This window comes from Acanthamoeba castellanii (genome assembly GCF_000313135.1).
Source record: "Acanthamoeba castellanii str. Neff unplaced genomic scaffold scf7180000084679, whole genome shotgun sequence".
NCBI classification, from domain to species: domain Eukaryota; phylum Discosea; order Longamoebia; family Acanthamoebidae; genus Acanthamoeba; species Acanthamoeba castellanii.
The window spans coordinates 153,276-171,354 of record NW_004457297.1 but is presented as its reverse complement, the minus strand read 5'-3'; the positions used below and the strand labels follow the sequence as shown (position 1 = coordinate 171,354).

Below are 18,079 nucleotides of genomic sequence, written 5' to 3'. Positions count from 1 at the left end.
TGGCGTGTGCGTGTGGCGTGTGGCGTGTGGCGTGTGGCGTGTGGCGTGTGGCGTGTGGCGTGTGGCGTGTGTTGCGATAGGATGATGAGAAGGTCGCGCAGTTCAAGCGCATCAACCAGTTGCCGCCGGCATCGAATGGTCCGCTGGAGCGTCCCGCTGCCGAGGAATGGCGACCGTATACTGAGTCGCCCGAGTGCGCACACCCTTTTTGCTCCATGCTATGTCTCTCTTCGCAAGGGCCAGGTGCTAACGTCAGCCCCTGCAACCCACCAGATTCAAACACGGCAACAGACTCCGGGACTACCAGCTGGAGGGCCTTAACTGGCTCGTGTACAATTGGTATCACCACCGCAACGTCATGCTCGCTGACGAAATGGGCCTGGGTACGTGGCGCAACCTGATCCTCCTTCCGTTGTGAAGTGTGCATCACGATTTTGAGATTTGAGCTTACATTCGTTTTGCAGGCAAAGCTGTGCAGAGCATCGCCGCCATGTGGCATCTGTTCACCGTGGAGAAGATCCGCGGACCCTTCTTGGTCATCGCGCCCTTAGCCACCATTAGCCAGTGGAAGCGTGAGTTCGAAAATTGGACAGGTATACCTATAGAAGCGGCGTGCCAACTTTTTCACCCCTGGCCTCAACTCTTTCCCTCTACGTTGCAGATATGAACGTGCTCGTCTACCAGGGACCAGCGGCAGCACGCCAGGTCATTCGCCGCTACGAATGGAACAACCTGGACGCCGAGGTATGAAGCGCTCCACAGTTAGTTCACTCCGCGCAGCGTTGGCTTCTCTGATCGGTCGGGCGCCTCTCCGTCGCTTGATGACTGACCACTGGCCATGACACAACGTCCACAATCATCGCCAACTCGGGGCTGCAGGGCCGTGCCATTTCCAACCTGTTCAAGTGGAACGTGCTGGTGACCTCGTACGAAATGGTGATAGCTGACAGTGCACACCTGAAAACCATCGATTGGCGCTACACCGTCATCGACGAAGCACACCGGATCAAGAACAAGGTGCGCCTCTTCGCTTCCACCACCCAGCCAGTCAGTGGCACTCGGAGTGACTCGTGTCTTCACCCATGACTTACTCTTTCGTTACTCACTCCTCCGCGAGTGCAGAACAGCAAGCTGGTGATGGAGCTGCAGAGCTACGGCTTCTCGGACGTGCTGCTGTTGACCGCCACGCCGCTGCAAAACAGCATCGAGGAGTTGTGGTCACTCCTCAACTTGCTCGATCCCCAAAAGTTCCAGTACCGTTCCCTCCATGGTCACGCCATGTCTTGTTTGAACGATTACCATCTCACGCTGATGCTGCTGGACTGGTTGCGTGTGTCGTGTCGTGTCGTCCCGCTGTGTGTGCTGTGTGTCTTATCTACCACTGCGCGTTCCTCTAGATCTTTGGAGGACTTCAGGAATGACTTCGATGACTTGGGACAGATGGAGCAAATGCAAGCGCTGCACGGCTTGCTCAGGCCTCTTCTGGTAGACACACCCCTCCGTGTGAAACATAACATTAACATTTTCATGCATTGGGTTTCACAAGCGCCGTGCCACCACCGCCGAACTGACGCCACCCTGTCCCGTCCATCTAGCTCCGACGAATGAAACGTGATGTGGAGCAGAGCATCGATCCGACCCAGGGAGAAACCATCTTGGAGGTGGAACTTACCGGTATACAAGAGAAGTACTACAAGGCCATCTACGAACAGGTACTGCGATACCACTCTGATCTGTGTGTGCGCACACCTTGACATCCCAGTAGTACCAGATCTGCTGACCTCGCCACGCATTACATAGAACACGTCGCTCTTCTCAGGCGGTAACGTTCCTGACGGGTTGAATGCCATGATGCAGCTGAGGAGGTGCTGCAACGTAGGTTCACCCTTTGCAAACGGTTGGTGCTCTGTTGTGCGACTGACGCATTTGCTGCGCCTTAATCCAACTCCAACAGCATCCGTACCTCATCAACGGGGCCGAGGCGCAGATACTGGATGGGCTCACCGACCCCGACTCGATCAGCCGGAAGCTCATCGAGAGCTCGGGCAAGCTGGTGCTGGTCGATCAGCTCCTGCCCAGGCTCATCGCGGAGGGCCACAAGGTGGTGATCTTCTCACAGATGGTGCGCATGCTCGACATTCTGGAGGACTACCTCAACTTCCGCCAGTTCGGCTACGAGCGGATCGACAGCGGAGTCTGCGAGAACGACCGTCAGGGCGCCGTCGGCCGCTTCTGTGAGAAGGGCTCATCAGAAGATCGCAACGTCCTGCTACTCCACACACCAGTCAGTGGCATGGGCATCAACTTGCCGGCCGCCGATACGGTGATAATCTTCGACAGCGACTGGGGCTCTCACCAGAGCTACGTTCAAGCCCAGGCGCGGTTCGCCCCTACTCAAGCGGTCAAAGTCTACAGGTGAGTGTGTGTGTGTGGCCGCACTCTTCTTTTTACCATTTGCCATTCGCTCCGCCGCTCACCTTCACGTGACAGATTGATCACAAGAGGCACCTACGAGGGACACATGTTGGAGAGAGGTCATCGCTCAGGCTTGGACTAGATCCAGCCGTGCTGGGCCGCACTGCCAAGAATCTCGGAGGTCCTCATAAGAGAAGAGGTCAACACTGCTGGGCGATTTATTAACTTTCCTGTGGCCAAACGAAGATTTATTACGGTCCTCCATTTTGGGCAGACCGAAAATAAATATTCCTGTTCTACGCAAACTGTAAACACGACGTGTCTTTGGCCTTTCGTTTTTTCCTGTTAGCTCAGATTTATTACCTGCGTCGTAACATAGCAAAACGCTACGTGGCGCACTTTTTGTTTTTGTCTGCAAGTTGACTTCACATGGAGAGCGACCGAGACGAACTGCAATCATGGGCGACAAGATGGAGGGTTGATGATTTGCTTCCAACGCTCATCAGCAATGGCTTCACCTTCCTTGACTCGATCCTGACAATCACACCCAACGATCTCCTCGAAATGGGCATCACAAAGATTGGTGATAGGCGTCGCCTGGAGCTGGCCATCTCAAGATCTAAGACTCCCACACCTCCAACTCTCCCCCTTTCTCAATCACCAGCCCCCCGTTCTCCACCACCTCTACCACCTCATTCCCCCCCTGGCATGCCCACACCATCCCATCTGGAGTGCCCACTGTCCCCTGCGCCCTCCATTACCATCCCCAGCACACAAACACAGAAGTGATGCAAGCGCAACTGCCATCAGTACCTCGGCTGTGGCCACAACTGCACCCCAGAACAGAAATGCCCAGGCTACCTGTCTTCATCTCAACTTGCATCCTGAAGAAAAAAAGCAACAGTGGGCGGCAGCATCAGCCAAGAAGAAGCGCAAGTGAGTGGAGGAGAAAGAGGAGGAGAACAAGTGGAAGAAGAGGAAAGATGATCTCCTTCGCCTGCACAAGCAGCCAGAATTCGAAGGATGGTGGTGGCCCTGTCTTGCCAAAATCATGGCCAGCGACCTGGAGAAGTACAGTCTTGAGGAAGGAACAAGGGCGAGGGCCATGGCAATGATCATAGTAGCGCAGGAGCACACACGGTGCTGCCACAACATCAAGGTCCAGGGAGCAATCAACAAAAAAATCACCAGCGAGCTGAAGGCCATGCCACAGCATCTCTCAACTGAGGAGGAGGTGGTGTACATCAAAAAGCGCCAGAGTGAGCTGCAAGAAGAGGGCAATGCAATTGCAGAAGAGGAGAGGGAGGAATCTAGCGAGGAGGAGCTTAGTGATGGTGCAGTTGATGCACTAATTGACTGTTATGGAGATGGGGAGGATGAGGACAATGAAGATGACTAATGTAACCACCCACACAACTGATACCATGCAGTCATTGTCAGTAGGGTGATTTTATTGAGGATGGTCACAATTGCAAGGAATAAATTGTCCTGAACATTGAATGAATTGCAAAGATGTGCCTTTAAAAAAACTGAAACTTTCTCAGTGGGACTGAATTCAGGGCAGTACTTAGGGAGGAGCTTGTACTCACCCCCCATAGCTGAGATGAGGCTACTGGCCAGCCCCGCTGATGAAAGGAGCAGTTGTCGCCCAGAACAACGTCGCCAGAGAAAATAAAAGGGATACAATCAACCAAAAAAGAAATAAATTTCTCACCATTGCTTGAGTGGGGGGTGAGCAAGTACACAAGCAGAAATGCCAAGTCAAGGATGGTGAGGACAGTGATTGTCCAGGATTCAACAACGATGTTGCGGTGGTAGTGCTCTAGAAGGGGGCGTTGACCTTGCTGGGACCAGATTATCAAATTCCCAAGGTGGGTATGATCCACATGCGCCTCATCAAAGACCTAGACCATAAAATGTCAGATTAATCTTTAAATACATTGCATCAAAAATGACATGCTGGGATGACCTTCACTTGATAGTGCTTCACCACTGGTTGCTCCATGCGCCAGCATAGGAAATCTTCAATGAGTTGGCAGTTTGCCATCATCCATTTCCTTGGGTCCTCAAAAATCACTTTCTGGCGCAAGTACTCCTTCCCAAGATGTCAATTTAGGGTACTTGTCGCCCAGGTCTGGCCAAAGTCCTCCTTGAACACTTGCTGAACATCTTGAATGGTGTAGGTGTGGCCCCACTCCTCGACCTTGAGAAGCTGTACCATCACCTGCACATTCTCAGCTGGAAATCATCTCTTCTCCCCCTTCCCATGCTGCTGTGGTCCTTCCTCTCCCTTTGCAAGCCACTGCTTCACCCAGTTCACAAGTGATGCTGATACAGCCAGACTCTGTGCAATCTCTCTCTGTGTCCAAGTTGGGTGGCTGGCCATCTTGCTTGCAATTGCTTTCCACATCAGGGGCTCCCAACACCCACACGCCGCCACAGCCCAGAATTGACCTTCTTCAGCTGCCGACCTTTGTGGATGCGTCTTTCCATCAGCTGGCGAAATACTAAGTTGTTTGGTGGTCAAGGAGCAGAACTTGCTGGGGGGGGCAAGGTAAATTTTTTTACTAAGTTTTATTTCACTTAGGGCGCAACCAAGTCATGTTTACGGTTTGCGTAGAACAGGAATAATGACGACAGCAAACCCACAATCGCTCGCACTAGATTGAGTATGGAGGTGGTCGGTAAGCTTCTCCCATCTTCCCCGAGCGAAAGTCGTCCGGGGTGGGGAAGTCCCAAGAGGAGGAGGCGACGTGCGAGCACGGCGTACATGTCTTCATGACTGTCCACGGCTACGCGACCAACGACCGTCGGCGGGTGCTTCTGGCCAAGGCGACCACCCTGCGCGAGCTACCGAGCCACTTCGGGCGTGAGCTGCAGCAGTCGCGCATGACTGACGACTACGGCTTCGCCTTCTCCGAGAGCGACCTCGACCAGCCCCTGTGGAAGTTCAGCCACAACTGCTCGCTCTCGGTCGCCTTTGTGCACACCCACATCGACGAGGCCAAGCAAGCGGTCGAGAGGGGCGCCAAGTCCTGGCACTCCAGTCGCTGGGGCACCAGGGGGACTCCCACCACCAACGTTGCTAGCGCCACCGCGCCCGCACCTGCCAAGTTGTAGGGAAGAGCGTGATTCTTTAGCGCAATACATGAGAGTGGTTGACTCGAGAAGCTGACGGCCATGTATCCGTACCTATACTAAGGAGGGAGCTTATAACAAGAACTCCGCTAAGCCAGTTCTTACTTGACACTCCACAGCCCAGATGAAGCTTCACATCGTGCTCTTTGCTCTAGTGATTCTAGGCCTCCTGGCCACCGCGAGGTGCCACAGGACAGGGACTGGATTCATCACCAATACACGGTTTTTTGAGGTCTCTACTACTGACGTGCTTACTCCCAACGCTCTCTTCTATGGCACCGCGCCTCTCCAGAACGGTATGAGTGGACGAACTCTTGTCCTTCCTGGACCTGATTTTGTTTTCACAGACGGGGGGCCAACCTGTTGTGGGACGAGGCCGAGTCCCGCGTGGTTGGCTTCGACGTTGGCCTGTGCACCTGGACACCGGCCGTCAACAACACCGGCCCTCTTTACAACTTGTGCAACACTGTCCACTCTTCAACGACGGGGCTGATCAAGTGATGCTACTCGGGGCCGTGTTCATTGACTTGGAGAACGGAGCTCAGCCCATGGCCGTCGTAGGTGGGGCTGGTGCCTTCCGTGGCGCCTCGGGCACCTGCACCATCCAAGGCTTCGCCGAAAACTTCAACTTCCTCTTTGTATGCGACTTTTTCACACCTAAGTACAACTAGATCCAGCTGAGGGTTGCTTTTTCCATCATCGGGCACTCATCGCCCAAAGGCACGCAAGCGCAAGCAAAAGACCATCCACTCGGGATTCGAGCTTATCTTACTTACGTGTTCCATCTTCTCCTTTATCTGGCCGCCGCACATGATTGATTCGGCCGTGTACTGCATGTCTCCATCGGCGGAACAATGACAATGGGATCGGCCACTGGCTCCATACACCGGTTTCGGCCATGACACGGGAAGGACTTGCTCTCGACGTTGGACAGGTAGGTCCCATCGGCCACAAAGGTCATGGTCATGTTATGCTCGCTGGTATCGAACGAACGCCACTTGCCCACGATGCTGCACCCGCGCAGGGCCGACTTTGTACCACCCATCCGCGATGTTGGCACTCGCCGCTGTCAAGAGGAACGCCAGCACCATCACCATCACCAACATGGCCACCACCGTTCCACGCCAAGACCTTACTGCTTGCATGATCTTCCTCTTTGCCTACGCGGAGTAAAGCTGGCGCAGACTGTTATGGTGTAAAGTTTCCTAGTGGTCCGCGGATTTTATGGATGGCCAATCCAGGACCAACAGGAAGAGCGCTGCAGAAGGCCGGATCTTCCCATTTTGGCCCACTCGGCGTTGCACTCGCTCACGGGGCGTAGGCAGGGAAGGAGCCGTCGAGTTCATCGACTCCGCTCGCTGCGCTGTCGTGGGTCGGTCGCGCGAACGATGACGCCGAGAGCCCAAAGGGGAGGAGCACTTCCTCTTCGTCTTCGTCTTCGTCATCGTCATCTTCTTCGTCTCTCGAGTCCGTTCCCTCGTAGTCATCGCCTTCATCATCCTCCTCATCCTTATCTTCAGCTCCGACGACTGCAGCCTCGACTGCCGCGTGGGCTGGGTCGTCGGTGCGCACGAACGAGATGCCGAAGGGGAGGATGGCCTCCGCGGAGCTCGGCTCGTCGCTGCCGCCGGCCGTAGTGGTGGTGGGCAGGACGATGCCCAGGGCCTCGGCCTCCTCCTTCTCCCGCCGCTTGCGCTCCTCCTCCTCCTTCTCGGCCGTCTCCCGCTCAAAGTGGGCGAGGGCCTCCTCGCGGCCGACGCTGTGCGAGAATCGGCACTCGGCGTCGGTGTGCTGGCACTTGGCGTACAGGTAGAAGAACTTGCACGGCACCGCCTTCAGGTCGTGCGAGAACAGACAGTCGTCGCCCTTCAAGCACATACCTGACACAACGCGACACAGGAAAATTAATCATCATCGCACACGCACAACCGCACACGCACGCACGCACCGCACACGCACGCACGAACGTACCGGTCCTGAAGAAGCGACAGAGTTCGGTTTTCTTGATGGGCACGGCGTCGTGCGAAAACACGCACTCGTCCCGCTTGCAGGTGCCGTTGAGGAAGAACTTGCACACCGCCTTGGGCTTCTCGGCGCGTCTGCGCGCGTCGCGCTGCCTCTTCTCCTCCCTCTCGCGCCGCTGCTGCTCGCGCCTGCCGCCCCCGGCATTTGACCCCGAACGCCGCCGCCGCCGCTTACGCTGTTCTTCGCCTTCTCCGCCGTTGCCGCCGTCGCCACCGGCCATTTGGTCCAGCTTGCGCTTGGGCGCCGTCGCCGTGGGGGTTGGCAGGAGTCCGCCGCTGATGTCGTCGCCGGAGTCGAGGGCGTGTACGAGTCTTAGAAGCGGCCGCGCGCGCTCCTCATCGGCGCGCAGGCGCTCGGCCTCTTCGATGCGCTGACGCTCGGCTTCGGCCTCGATCTGCTGCCGCGTCTCGGCCTCGGCCTGCATTCGCTCGCGCTTTCTCTGGGCACGCTCCTGCTGGCTCTTCTGTCGCTTGGCCTCGGACCGGGCGTGCCGCTCGCGCTCCTTGCGCTCGGCCTCGCGTTTGCGCTTGGCCTCCCGCTTGCTCTTGTTGCGTAGTCGTTTGCGCTCGTAGGCCGGCAGCCCGGACAGCTGGTCGTGGTCGTGGTCGTGATCGTCGCCGATCTCCATGGCATCGTGTTGCAGCTGGCCAGGCGGCGGAGCCGGCGATCCGGCGACCGATGAGGCGGGTGGAGCGACTGGTGACCCCGCGGCTGGCAGGCGCGGAGGTCGAGGCGGCCACGTCGGCTTTTCGGCTGAGGCCGAGACCTGCACCTCAGCCGAGGTCGGTGAAGGCTCAGTGGCGGCGGTGCCGGTGGTCGCGTCGATATTGTGAAGCAGGGTTGGCCGCGGCGGCCACGCCTTCTTCACCGCGGCGTCCACCGCTCGAGGCTGAGACATGACGTCGACTTGGATTCGAGGCGGAGGCGGCGGCCATGTCGATGATGGCTTGACAGCCGCCGGAGTGGCCGTGGCTGCCGTGCTGCTGTCGGACGCTGGCGCAGTGCTGGTCGGAAGCGGTGGCGGTCGTGGAAGCAAAAGGCCGACATACGGCGAGGAAACGCGGCCTCGCTGCTGCGGAGGAGGCGCTGGAGCGGCGGAAGGTGGTGTGGGCGAAGTGGGAAGGCGCGGTGGTGCCGGTGGGCTCCAATGCAATCTACGCACACCCGTCACTCTCTCGGTTGTGCTGCGCGCCGCCGCCGCGGGTGGTGCCAACGCCTCGCTCCCTTGGATGCGCGGCGGCGGCGGAGGCCACGCTGTGGACCTCTTGGTCTGCTGAGCCGGCTCGCCGTTCACGTCCCCCGGTGCCGGCTTTAGGGTGTCGTCGGTCCTCTCCGCTGTCGACAGGCGCGGTGGCGCTGGTGGCCAGGCCACTCCTCCCCGCTCAGGCACCGGCGGGGTGGTGGTGGCTGCCCGCTGGGCGTCGCTTTCGGCCCGAAGGCGGGGCGGTGCCGGTGGCCAGGCCGGCGGGCTCTTCTCTCTATCGACCGCTGGCGACGAAGGCGCCGGTGCCTGGGACAAGCGCGGCGGCGCTGGCGGCCACGGTGCCGCTCGTTGTGCCCGCTGCTCCACCACCACCGCCACCTCGCTGCTGCTCGCCCTTGACGCTGACATGGTTGTGGTCCCTGTTGCCGCCGCCGGCGGTGATGCCGCACTCGCAGAGGTCAGGCGCGGCGGCGCTGGCGGCCACGCTGTCAGGCGCGTTGGTGTTGGTGTTGGAGTTGGAGCCGTCGTCTTCGTCGACGCACTATTACGCGATGCGGCCGCCTGGCTAGCGGCGCGTGACGCTCTGGCCGTCGTCGCCGTCGTCGAGGTGGTGGATGGTCTACTTGGACTTGGCGCAGGTGCGCGCGTCCCTGAGGCCGTGCCAGCGGTGGTGAGTCGCGGTGGCGCAGGTGGCCACGCTGGTCGTGGCTGTCCTCCTCCTCCGCCAGGTGGTGTTGGCGTTAAGGTGGTCGTGCTGGTCGTTGTAGTGGTTGTTGATGTCGGGCTGGCTCCTCCATTCCTCGCGGCGCTGGTGGTGGCGGTGGTTGCCGGCGGCACTCCGGCAGGCGAGAGGCGCGGTGGTGGCGGTGGCCACGCAGTTCGCGGAGGAGGGCAAGAAGGGCCTGCTGGGAGGGGACTAGTAGTACTCGTGCTCGCCACGGGGAGAGGCGGCCGAGCCACGGCCCGCGAAGATGAGGCGGTAGCAGTCGCGGCAGGAGATGAGGCGGGGTTGATGTGGGGCGGGGCAGGAGGAAAAACTATGCGCCGACTACTGGCGGCAGAGGCGGTGGAGGGAGGTGCAGACGATGAAGATGCCGGCGGAGCGGAGATGAGCGGGGGCGGAGGAGGGAAAGAGACGGTGCGTACAATCTGTGGTCGAGAAGACGTAGCGAGGGGCGGCGCCTGCAACCGAGGCGGTGGCGGCAACAGCGTCTTCATGCTCCCTCGGGCGGTTTCAATCAACCGAGTCAAGGCAAGCAAGGCTTTTATGTTTATTTTCCTGCTCGAATATTCCTGCATTTTTCTCTGCTGTGAAATTTCCAATATACAAAAATAACAAAAAAAAACAACAAACAAAAGATGGCACGACAGAGGACCGACGAAGGCGTGGAAGTTCGGTTGAGGGTGGGGTTCTACTTCGACTTTGCGTCCCACCCCTTTGCTCATGCGGGCCTGTTCGACCACAGCCGTCCAGTGCACGAGGCCCTGCAGCGTCTGCCGGCCTACCTCACCCACTGGTTCACCACCCTCGCCTCCTCCCCGCAGCACAACCACACCACCGTGGCCCGCATCGTTGCGAGCGGCCGTGCCATCGATGGCAAGCGATGGCACGTCGATGGCGAGCACCTGCGTCGATGCCTGGATACAACACCAGCGGCCGCCGTGGTGACGATGGAACGGTCACGCCGTTCTGGTGGTCTTGACCGCCCCTGCTGCTGCTGGTGGCGATGGCTCAGTCGCCTCGACGGCGGTGACGGTGAAGCCCAGCAGCATATGCGGTCGGCCTGGTGGTCGGCTCTACGTGGGAGCCGGTGCGCGGCTGCTTGGCTGCCACATCGACCTCAGCCAAGGTAAGCGACCTCCTCGTTGTTTGATGCTGATGATGTGTTGATGTCTTGCTGACGGTGGCGTTGCTCGTTGCATGACATACACCAATCAGGTGATGTATACATCGGAGAGGACACGGTGGTGGACCCGTTTGCGTCGGTGTGCGGACCGACGATCATGGGCAAGAACTGCGTTGTGCGAACGGGCGCGCGGATTCGGGGCAACTGCATCTTCGGCGATCGCGTGGTGGTGGGCGGGGAGATCAAGTCGAGCGTACTCATGGACGAGGCCTCCTTCCCGCACCAGTCCTACGTCGGAGACTCGATCTGCGTACCTATCGGCATTCTGCATCCACTTACCACATCACTTGTACTCACCTTAGGGGCCTCTGCACAGGGCTTCCGCAGCCACTTTGGCAATGGCGCGACGAGGTGCGGCAGTGTTCCATCCCATCGGACCTAAAGCCTATTGGTGTTTTGTTTAACTCCTATCTGTATGTGATCAGCGCCAACTTGGGCATCTACGAGGGCATGAAGGAGGAAGCCCAGTTCACACCCCTCACACTCCTCGTGCCTGTGACCACCACCCACGAGTCCAGTGATTCTCTTCCTTCTCGACAGCAGCACAAGAAGGTCAACGCCGGCACCGCCAAGCTTGGCATCATCATGGGCGACTACTCTCAGGTGCGCTGACATTCGATGCGACGGTGCTGTAAGCTATCACGGCTGACGTCGATTGTGTGTGTGGCGGTGGTGTGTCGATTCAAGGTCGGGTGTAACAGCGTGAGCGACCCTGCGACGTTCCTTGGCCCACGCACCGTGGTGTACGCCCTGACCAGCATCCGCAAGGGTTTCTATGGCCCCAACGAAGTCCTCAAGAACAAGCCCTTCGAGGCCGGCGTCATCGAGCGGGCCGCCTTCGTCATCAACAAGCTCTAGGCTCAATAGCACGAGCTGCAATGGGGTGTTTTCGCCCAGCCCCGTGGCCTGAAAAAATGGTCGACAAGACGGAAGCCGGCCAATGAATCTTAGTTGAGCTCTTCTTATCACCACCACCACCAACAGCAAAGATGCAGCTCTCGGGGGAGTTGCGCGAGGTGCTGGTGGCAGCGTTTCCGAAGAGCGTTCGCGGTGTGTCTGTGCTGGACCGGGAGGGCATGACCCTCGTGTGGAGTCTCTTGGACGAGCTCCTGCGCGTGGCTCTCCTCCCTCCTCCCGCCGCCCCCTCCAGCGCTGACGAGACGCAGCACAACGACAAGAAGCGGCATCACACGACCGGCCACTTGGACGGGGTGGTCGCCGAGCAGAGGTGGCGCGACCTCTTCCTCCAGCACCACGTCGAGCCCGAGAAGGAGGGGCGCGAACCCGGACCCACCGGGCACCCCCAAGCCCTTGTCGATACCATTCTCTCGGGTACCTAAAGGATATTGCTAGTTTTATTTCGACACATATTTATCCATGTTTATATTTTATTTTTCCTATATTGTTTAATATTTTTATTTTCCTGTGGTGCTGATTGGAGGGCAGTGCTGCGGGCGGGGAAGGAGGCTGCGCCGGGCGATGAGAGCGGGCACAGGGAGGCTGCGCTCAACTCGGCGCAGGCTCTGCTGTTGGTCGGTTCCCGGGTCGCCCAGAAAGCCCAAGGCCTGGAACCCGATTGGTGCGTGCTCGCAAGAACGAACCTCGCGTTGAGCGCACGGGTGAGCGTTGATGGATTCACTACACTTCTCTCTCTCTCTCTCTCATGGTACAATATGTTGATGAATGTAGTGCAACACCGCGATCGGTGAGGGTTGGCATCCAGGGCGATCCGGCACTGGCGTCACTGTTCCAGCACTCGGCGTGCCTCCGCGTGCAGCCGGCCGCTCTCGTTGCTCTGTGTGCCCAGATCATCGTCGATGAAGAAGTCGACTACCACAACAACGCAGAGCTGCCTGATGAGGTGGTTAAGGCCATCGAAAAGGTGCGCGGTCGCTGTGGGATCGGAAGGTGGTCTGATGCTCACCACACGCACAACGTTCGGCGAATGGCCCTGCAGGTGGACACGAGAGTTAAGATGGAGCGTCTGTTGGAGCGGATCGAGGCGTGCCTGCCCGACCTGAAGGCCAAGCTCACGCCCGCTACCGACGAAGAGCTGAGCGCCGTCAAAAAGAAGTTTTGCCTCTGGTTCCCTCCAGGTCACCGCACCTCTTCCCTTTGTTTCCTGTTGTATTGTTTTAATAGACGGACCAGAATCTTTGGTCTGCTGACGTGGACATGTCACGCTCTAGAACTGGAGGCGTTCTTCAAGTGGAGCAATGGGGTACCGCGTGAGGCCCCGGGCATGATCCGATTCATCAACTGCGCAAGCCTTGCCGAAATCGACGAGGAGTTCCACTACAGTGAGTTCTTCCCACACTTGTTCCGCAGGTACGCGACACACCAGTACTCCTTTGATTGCTGCAGTGTAATATCACGTCTCACGCTCTCAATACCAGAATGAGATGGATCCCGATCTGTCCCATCGACTATGATTTCTGCTACAACGCATTGGACCTTTCATCGGGGTATGGGTGGTGGCCCAGGCCCCGGTGTGTCTGACTGGTTGTTGTGCTGTCTCGCCCTTAATGTGTGATATGTGTGATTGATGTGGTTGGTGAATTGGCAGGATGATCGTGCAGATCGATAATGAGTGCCAGACCTCGCACCTGATCTCGCCCAGCTTTATTGGAAGCGTGCAGGCCTACGTGGAAGCCCTCGAGCAGCACAAGGTCCGTGCTCCATTGGGCATCTGGGCTCATCCTTGTAGTTAACATGAGACAGTGTTTGTGTGTGTGACAGGACAATCCTTCTGCGCTGGAAACCGTACATCTCCCCAAAGTTGGCGGGAAGCTCAGTGTCGAGGCGCCCGAGATCTACGCCGACTTCCTCAAGACCAACCCCTATGGCGAGGACTAGCAAGCCGGCTCCTGCACCGGCGACCATGTTGCGGCCCGTGTAGCTGCTAACGGGGAATTCTGCCATTTTCTCAGTTGTTTTCCGAGCCTATTTCCTTTTTTCTCATTTGCATTGCGTGGCGCACAAGAGTTGATGGGTGCGAGTGCTTCGACGGCGGTTGCCGCCCTGGAGCAAGAGCTCGAGCTGCTCACAAGCGATGTCGAGTTTGCCGGCGATGGCAAAGCCGGCGAAGAGGCGTGGCAGCGGCTTTTTCGCACGATTCATCAGCTGCCCCCCAAACCACACTTGCGCCAGAGCGACGTCGAACAGGCCACCCACGCGCTGTGCCTCCGCATGAGTACTTCACTGCCCTTCTCCCCCCTTGATGGAAGATTGGGTTTTAATCATACTTAATTTTAAATCTAAAATAATGTATTGTTTTCGTACCCACAGCAGAGAACAACGCCAAGACGAAGAACCTTCATCGGTTGGTCCGGTATGCGGTGCGACTCCTGGGCAAGCTTCAGCTTCAACAGGAGCCCGGACCGGGTGGCGGTGGCGGTACCTCGGAGACCACGGCGGCGGCTGCTGCGGATGGCCCGCCGCCACCGGTGGAGGAAGACCCGACGACGCTCCTCAACGCTCTCTACCTCGTGCGGGTGTTCATCAAGCACCTCATCGAAACCACCGACGCCCGGCAATTGCTTGAACAGCTTCAGAGTGATGCTGAGCGTGGTACGTGCATCGTGCTGTCCCCTCTCATCGTTGGTCGTGTTGCGTGTCGTGCTGTATTGTGTGTGTCGTGTCGTGTCGTGTCGTGTCGTGTCGTGTCGTGTCGTGTCGTGTCGTGTCGTGTCGTGTCGTGTCGTGTCGTGTCGTGTCGTGTGCAATGCGCGCAGCGCGAAAAGCAACAGTTTATTCACGAATTGAGGGACTGCAGGCACAGCCCAAGCGGAGACAGCGGCTCTATTGGTGCATGCCTTGATGGACTACTGCTCACAGCAGCCAGTGGGGTGCGACTCACTCCCCCCCCCATTCCTTCAACATGACATTGATCAACACCTCATGACCTCCTCTTGCGTTTTCTACTTCTTTGCTATCTACATAGACCCGACATCTTTGATACCTACAAGGAGTCGCTAGAGCTGCTTTTGGTGCTGATGTCCACGAGACTGTATCGGTCCTTCACCACAGGTGCGCGCGCGCGCGCGCACACACACACATGCATTCCCTTCATGGCCCGATGTCAATGCTGTCGAATAGAAAGAACACATGTTGTTGCTGAACACTTGTTCCCCTGCTCTACAGCAGCAACGGAGGAGGACCATCCGTTCCTCGACGCCTGTCTACGGTATCGACGGGCCAACAGATTCGCGCGTGCCATGCTCCTGAACTACATCAGCGCGCCCCAGCCGGCACCGGCCGCTCCCGCGTCTGCCGCCCTTCTCTCTCCACGACTCTCCACCCTCGCCACCACATCAGCCTCATGTACTCCACGCACCACATCCCTATTATTATTCTTATTTTATTATTCTTCTTATTCTTATTATTATTGTTATTCAAATTGTTATTATTTTATTATTATTCAAGCGCTCAATTGCACGGGACTCGTTCGCGTACTTGCGTGCAGCTGGCCTGTTGTCACGGTGGGGCTGGCCCTCTTTATTTAGCAGCCAATCGAGTGACTCCATCAGCACAACAACCGCCGGCCAAGGTACGTACCTTTGGCCCAATCTACGGCAGCTGGGTGCGACGAATGAACACACACTTGCACACACCACACGCACACATGCACACTCTGAACACGACACACGACACACACCACACGACACACACATGCACACTCTGAACACACAACACGCACACACGACACACGTACGACACCACACCAGCGGCCACGCGATCACTGAGCCAACTGTCGCTGTTCGTGCTGCTGGGGCTCGCGATCCACACCACTCCGTCCTCCTTCCCCACCCTCCACACCAACCCCTTCCGAAACCAGCTCGCCACATTCCGCGACCTCTACTGTACGTTCGCTCCCCATTCATTCCCGCCCGCCGCCCGCCGCTTGCTCTCTGGCAGCTCACCGCTTCTGGCGGGTCAGATGAAAGCGGTGCGGAGGGAGAAGGCGAGGAGCCGCGCGACCGCGCGTCGTCTGATGAGTGTTCGGAGGACGACCATTTTTGTCTGTCATACAGCCAACTTTTTGACGCTCTTCCTCTCGACCTCAGCGTACGAGCCCTCCATTTCCCCCTCTTCTGTCCTCTCATTCTCAGTTTACTAAATCGACACGCACACGCACACGCACACGCACACGCACACGCACACGCACACGCACACGCACACGCACACGCACACGCACACGCACACGCAACATACGAACAGGATGATTCTTCTATAATGTTATTGTACATGCTGATACATACGAACAAACAGTTTCTCTCCTATCTTCTCGCTCGATCCGACGTCGACGCTCTCGTACGGCCCCACTATGACTCGTTTATAAACACCGCACCCGCAGCTGACCCGCTTGAGCTGACCGTTACGCTGTAATGTGTGCGTGTGTGCGTGTGTGCGTGTGTGTGCGGCGCAGCTACTGCCCCTCATGGAGGCCCTGTACGGGCTGGAGGACCAGACGCAGGAGCAGCGCGCGTGGGCGCTTGCAGATGTTGGGGGAGGTGACGTGGTACAAGGAGCGCTACATGCGCGACATCTCGCTGGGCAGCCTCCTCGTGGTGGTCCTCGTGCGAACCGTGCACGTCACCCTTTCCAAGCTTCGCGTACGCACTCCCCGGAGGACTCATATCATTCACTGCTCGCCGCGGCTGATCGCGCACGCACCACCGCACACGCACGCACACGCACACGCACCACAGGACTCGTACTTGCCGGTTCACTGTCTGGCGGCGTTGGGCAACATGTCCATGTACCTGGACAACCTGCACCCGTACGCGGCTCACCGCCTCATCAAGCTTTTCGAGATGTACTCGCGACGGCACAGCTCCCTCCTACGCCGCATCAACAAAGGTATGAGCTTTGTGTGCGTGCGTGCGTGTGCGTGCGTGCGTGTGCGTGCGTGCGTGCGATCTAAAGGTTGTCTCGCAATTCAAGATGAGGACTCCTCGACTGCCACACAACAAAGGCCGGCGGCGTTGACGCGTTCATCATCGTTTCTCATGCTGCCGGTGGCTGACAATGAGGTCAAGGTGCGAAGTCTTCCCCCATTCAGCCTGAAGGCTTTGAAGCGGTGCCGACCTGACCTCGACACCGCACGTGCAAAGCTGGCGCTGGCGAATGCGGAGTCGTGCCTGGAGGTGGTGCTGGAGATCCTCAACTCGTGCCTGACCAACGCGCTCCGAGCGAACCCGCAGCTCTCCTACGCGCTGCTCCACGACAAGGCCCTCTTCCCTCCCTACGCGCAGCACCCCCGCTTCTCACACTTGCTGCACAACATTCAGGTACCAACACGCACGCACGCACGCACGCACGCACGCACACACACACACACAATACTTACGCGTGTGCGGCGCAGGCGGTGTTGCACCACTTTGAGTTCCTCCTGACGCAGGCCGAGATCACGGAGTATACCACGGAGGCCATCCTGGAGGTCATCCAGCGCGGGTCGCTGACGTGGCAGTCGCGCGAGTACCCGCTGCAGTTCACCTACGAGGAGGAGGAGAACGCGCACCACTTCTTCGCGCCCTTTCTGTGGAACACCATACGCCAGGGCACCGCCGCCGACTTTGCCTGGAGCCCGGCCAACATGCAGCTCGCGGCCCTTCTCCCCTCCGCGGCCAGCCGACCACTCGACGGCGCCACGGCCCCACCACCAGCCACCTAGGTGACTAGTCCCGCGCGCGTGCGTGTGCGCGTGCGTGTACGTGGAATGCTTGGAATGCACACAGTGTGTTTCTTCTTTACAAGTTGGTATGTGAACAGGATCTGGGGGAGAGATGATGCGGCTGGGGTGGAGGTGGGGGCGAAGAGGCCGGCGACCGCTCGACCAGAGCCTCTGGCGACGAGGGCAGCTGGCTGTGTGGGTTGTAGTGGTGGTAGTTGTAGTAGTACGGCGCTCCGACGTGATGTTGATGTTGATGTTGATAATCAGGCGGAAAATGATGAGAGTTGTGATGATGGTGCCGGTCGTGGTAGAGATGGTGATGGTGGCTCGGGAAGGCATGGTGTGTCGGTGATGGGGGCGATGGTGGGGGTGGCGGGAAGAACTCGCGGGGCATATAGACCAACGATGACGGACGCCGGCGTGTCGGGGCCGCTCCGCTTCGGCGGTTAACCGCGTGCGGCGACTGTGGTGTGCGGCGGTAATGGCCGGCCGGGGTTGGTGCCGGTGGTGGCGGATGGGCGAGTATGTGCGAGTGGAGGGGACAAGGGGGCGGGTGCACTGCGTCACCGCTGTGTCGGGGAAGGTGAGGCCGATGGTAAAGATGGGGTTGATAAGGGCGATCAAGGTTTGACCTATTTCGCGCCTCCTGCAACAAATTATGCGACTGTCGCTCTTCGCGTTCTTCCGCACAGATGATCTCCTCCGTGGCACTCC

General features: G+C 58.4%; 7 protein-coding genes and 2 pseudogenes across 7 annotated transcripts in view; 8 read left to right on the top strand and 1 right to left on the bottom strand.

Moving 5' to 3' along the window:
• ACA1_373820 (chromodomain helicase DNA binding protein family) overlaps positions 1–2,419 on the top strand; it is a gene marked incomplete at both ends in the record, with an annotated part of 3,169 nt that extends 750 nt beyond the window's left edge. The window contains 9 exons of the mRNA XM_004334281.1: positions 81–193; positions 274–383; positions 465–593; positions 662–744; positions 880–1,017; positions 1,123–1,253; positions 1,398–1,485; positions 1,596–1,712; positions 1,955–2,419. Coding sequence (XP_004334329.1) covers positions 81–193; positions 274–383; positions 465–593; positions 662–744; positions 880–1,017; positions 1,123–1,253; positions 1,398–1,485; positions 1,596–1,712; positions 1,955–2,419 — 1,374 coding nt within the window. The remainder of the gene's footprint in view (positions 1–80; positions 194–273; positions 384–464; positions 594–661; positions 745–879; positions 1,018–1,122; positions 1,254–1,397; positions 1,486–1,595; positions 1,713–1,954) is intronic.
• Positions 2,420–2,844: 425 nt separating this feature from the next.
• ACA1_373810 lies at positions 2,845–3,355 on the top strand (annotated as a pseudogene).
• A 111-nt stretch (positions 3,356–3,466) lies between these two features.
• ACA1_373800 (uncharacterized protein) lies at positions 3,467–3,814 on the top strand (the record flags this gene model as incomplete). Its single annotated transcript, XM_004334280.1, has 1 exon — positions 3,467–3,814. The coding sequence occupies one exon, from the start codon at positions 3,467–3,469 to the stop codon at positions 3,812–3,814; it is 348 nt and encodes a 115-aa protein (XP_004334328.1).
• Positions 3,815–5,193: 1,379 nt separating this feature from the next.
• On the top strand, positions 5,194–5,535 carry ACA1_373790 (uncharacterized protein; the record flags this gene model as incomplete). The annotated part of the gene is made up of 1 exon (XM_004334279.1): positions 5,194–5,535. The coding sequence occupies one exon, from the start codon at positions 5,194–5,196 to the stop codon at positions 5,533–5,535; it is 342 nt and encodes a 113-aa protein (XP_004334327.1).
• Positions 5,536–5,677: 142 nt separating this feature from the next.
• On the top strand, positions 5,678–6,054 carry ACA1_373780 (uncharacterized protein; the record flags this gene model as incomplete). The annotated part of the gene is made up of 2 exons (XM_004334278.1): positions 5,678–5,736; positions 5,901–6,054. The coding sequence occupies 2 exons, from the start codon at positions 5,678–5,680 to the stop codon at positions 6,052–6,054; spliced, it is 213 nt and encodes a 70-aa protein (XP_004334326.1).
• An 807-nt stretch (positions 6,055–6,861) lies between these two features.
• Positions 6,862–10,000, bottom strand: ACA1_373770 (annotated as a pseudogene).
• A 141-nt stretch (positions 10,001–10,141) lies between these two features.
• Positions 10,142–11,547, top strand: ACA1_373760 (bifunctional GlmU protein; the record flags this gene model as incomplete). The annotated part of the gene is made up of 6 exons (XM_004334277.1): positions 10,142–10,469; positions 10,519–10,632; positions 10,722–10,939; positions 11,006–11,040; positions 11,115–11,292; positions 11,377–11,547. 6 exons carry the CDS (start codon positions 10,142–10,144, stop codon positions 11,545–11,547), a joined length of 1,044 nt encoding a protein of 347 aa, XP_004334325.1.
• Positions 11,548–11,678: 131 nt separating this feature from the next.
• On the top strand, positions 11,679–13,545 carry ACA1_373750 (uncharacterized protein; the record flags this gene model as incomplete). Its single annotated transcript, XM_004334276.1, has 7 exons — positions 11,679–12,021; positions 12,136–12,308; positions 12,413–12,571; positions 12,647–12,785; positions 12,879–13,017; positions 13,256–13,358; positions 13,429–13,545. The coding sequence occupies 7 exons, from the start codon at positions 11,679–11,681 to the stop codon at positions 13,543–13,545; spliced, it is 1,173 nt and encodes a 390-aa protein (XP_004334324.1).
• A 132-nt stretch (positions 13,546–13,677) lies between these two features.
• ACA1_373740 (uncharacterized protein) lies at positions 13,678–17,365 on the top strand (the record flags this gene model as incomplete). Its single annotated transcript, XM_004334275.1, has 13 exons — positions 13,678–13,882; positions 13,978–14,259; positions 14,465–14,537; positions 14,633–14,718; positions 14,836–14,956; positions 15,198–15,238; positions 15,417–15,551; positions 16,118–16,140; positions 16,191–16,304; positions 16,401–16,551; positions 16,618–16,730; positions 16,761–16,982; positions 17,057–17,365. The coding sequence occupies 13 exons, from the start codon at positions 13,678–13,680 to the stop codon at positions 17,363–17,365; spliced, it is 1,875 nt and encodes a 624-aa protein (XP_004334323.1).
• Between the last annotated feature and the right edge of the window lie 714 nt (positions 17,366–18,079).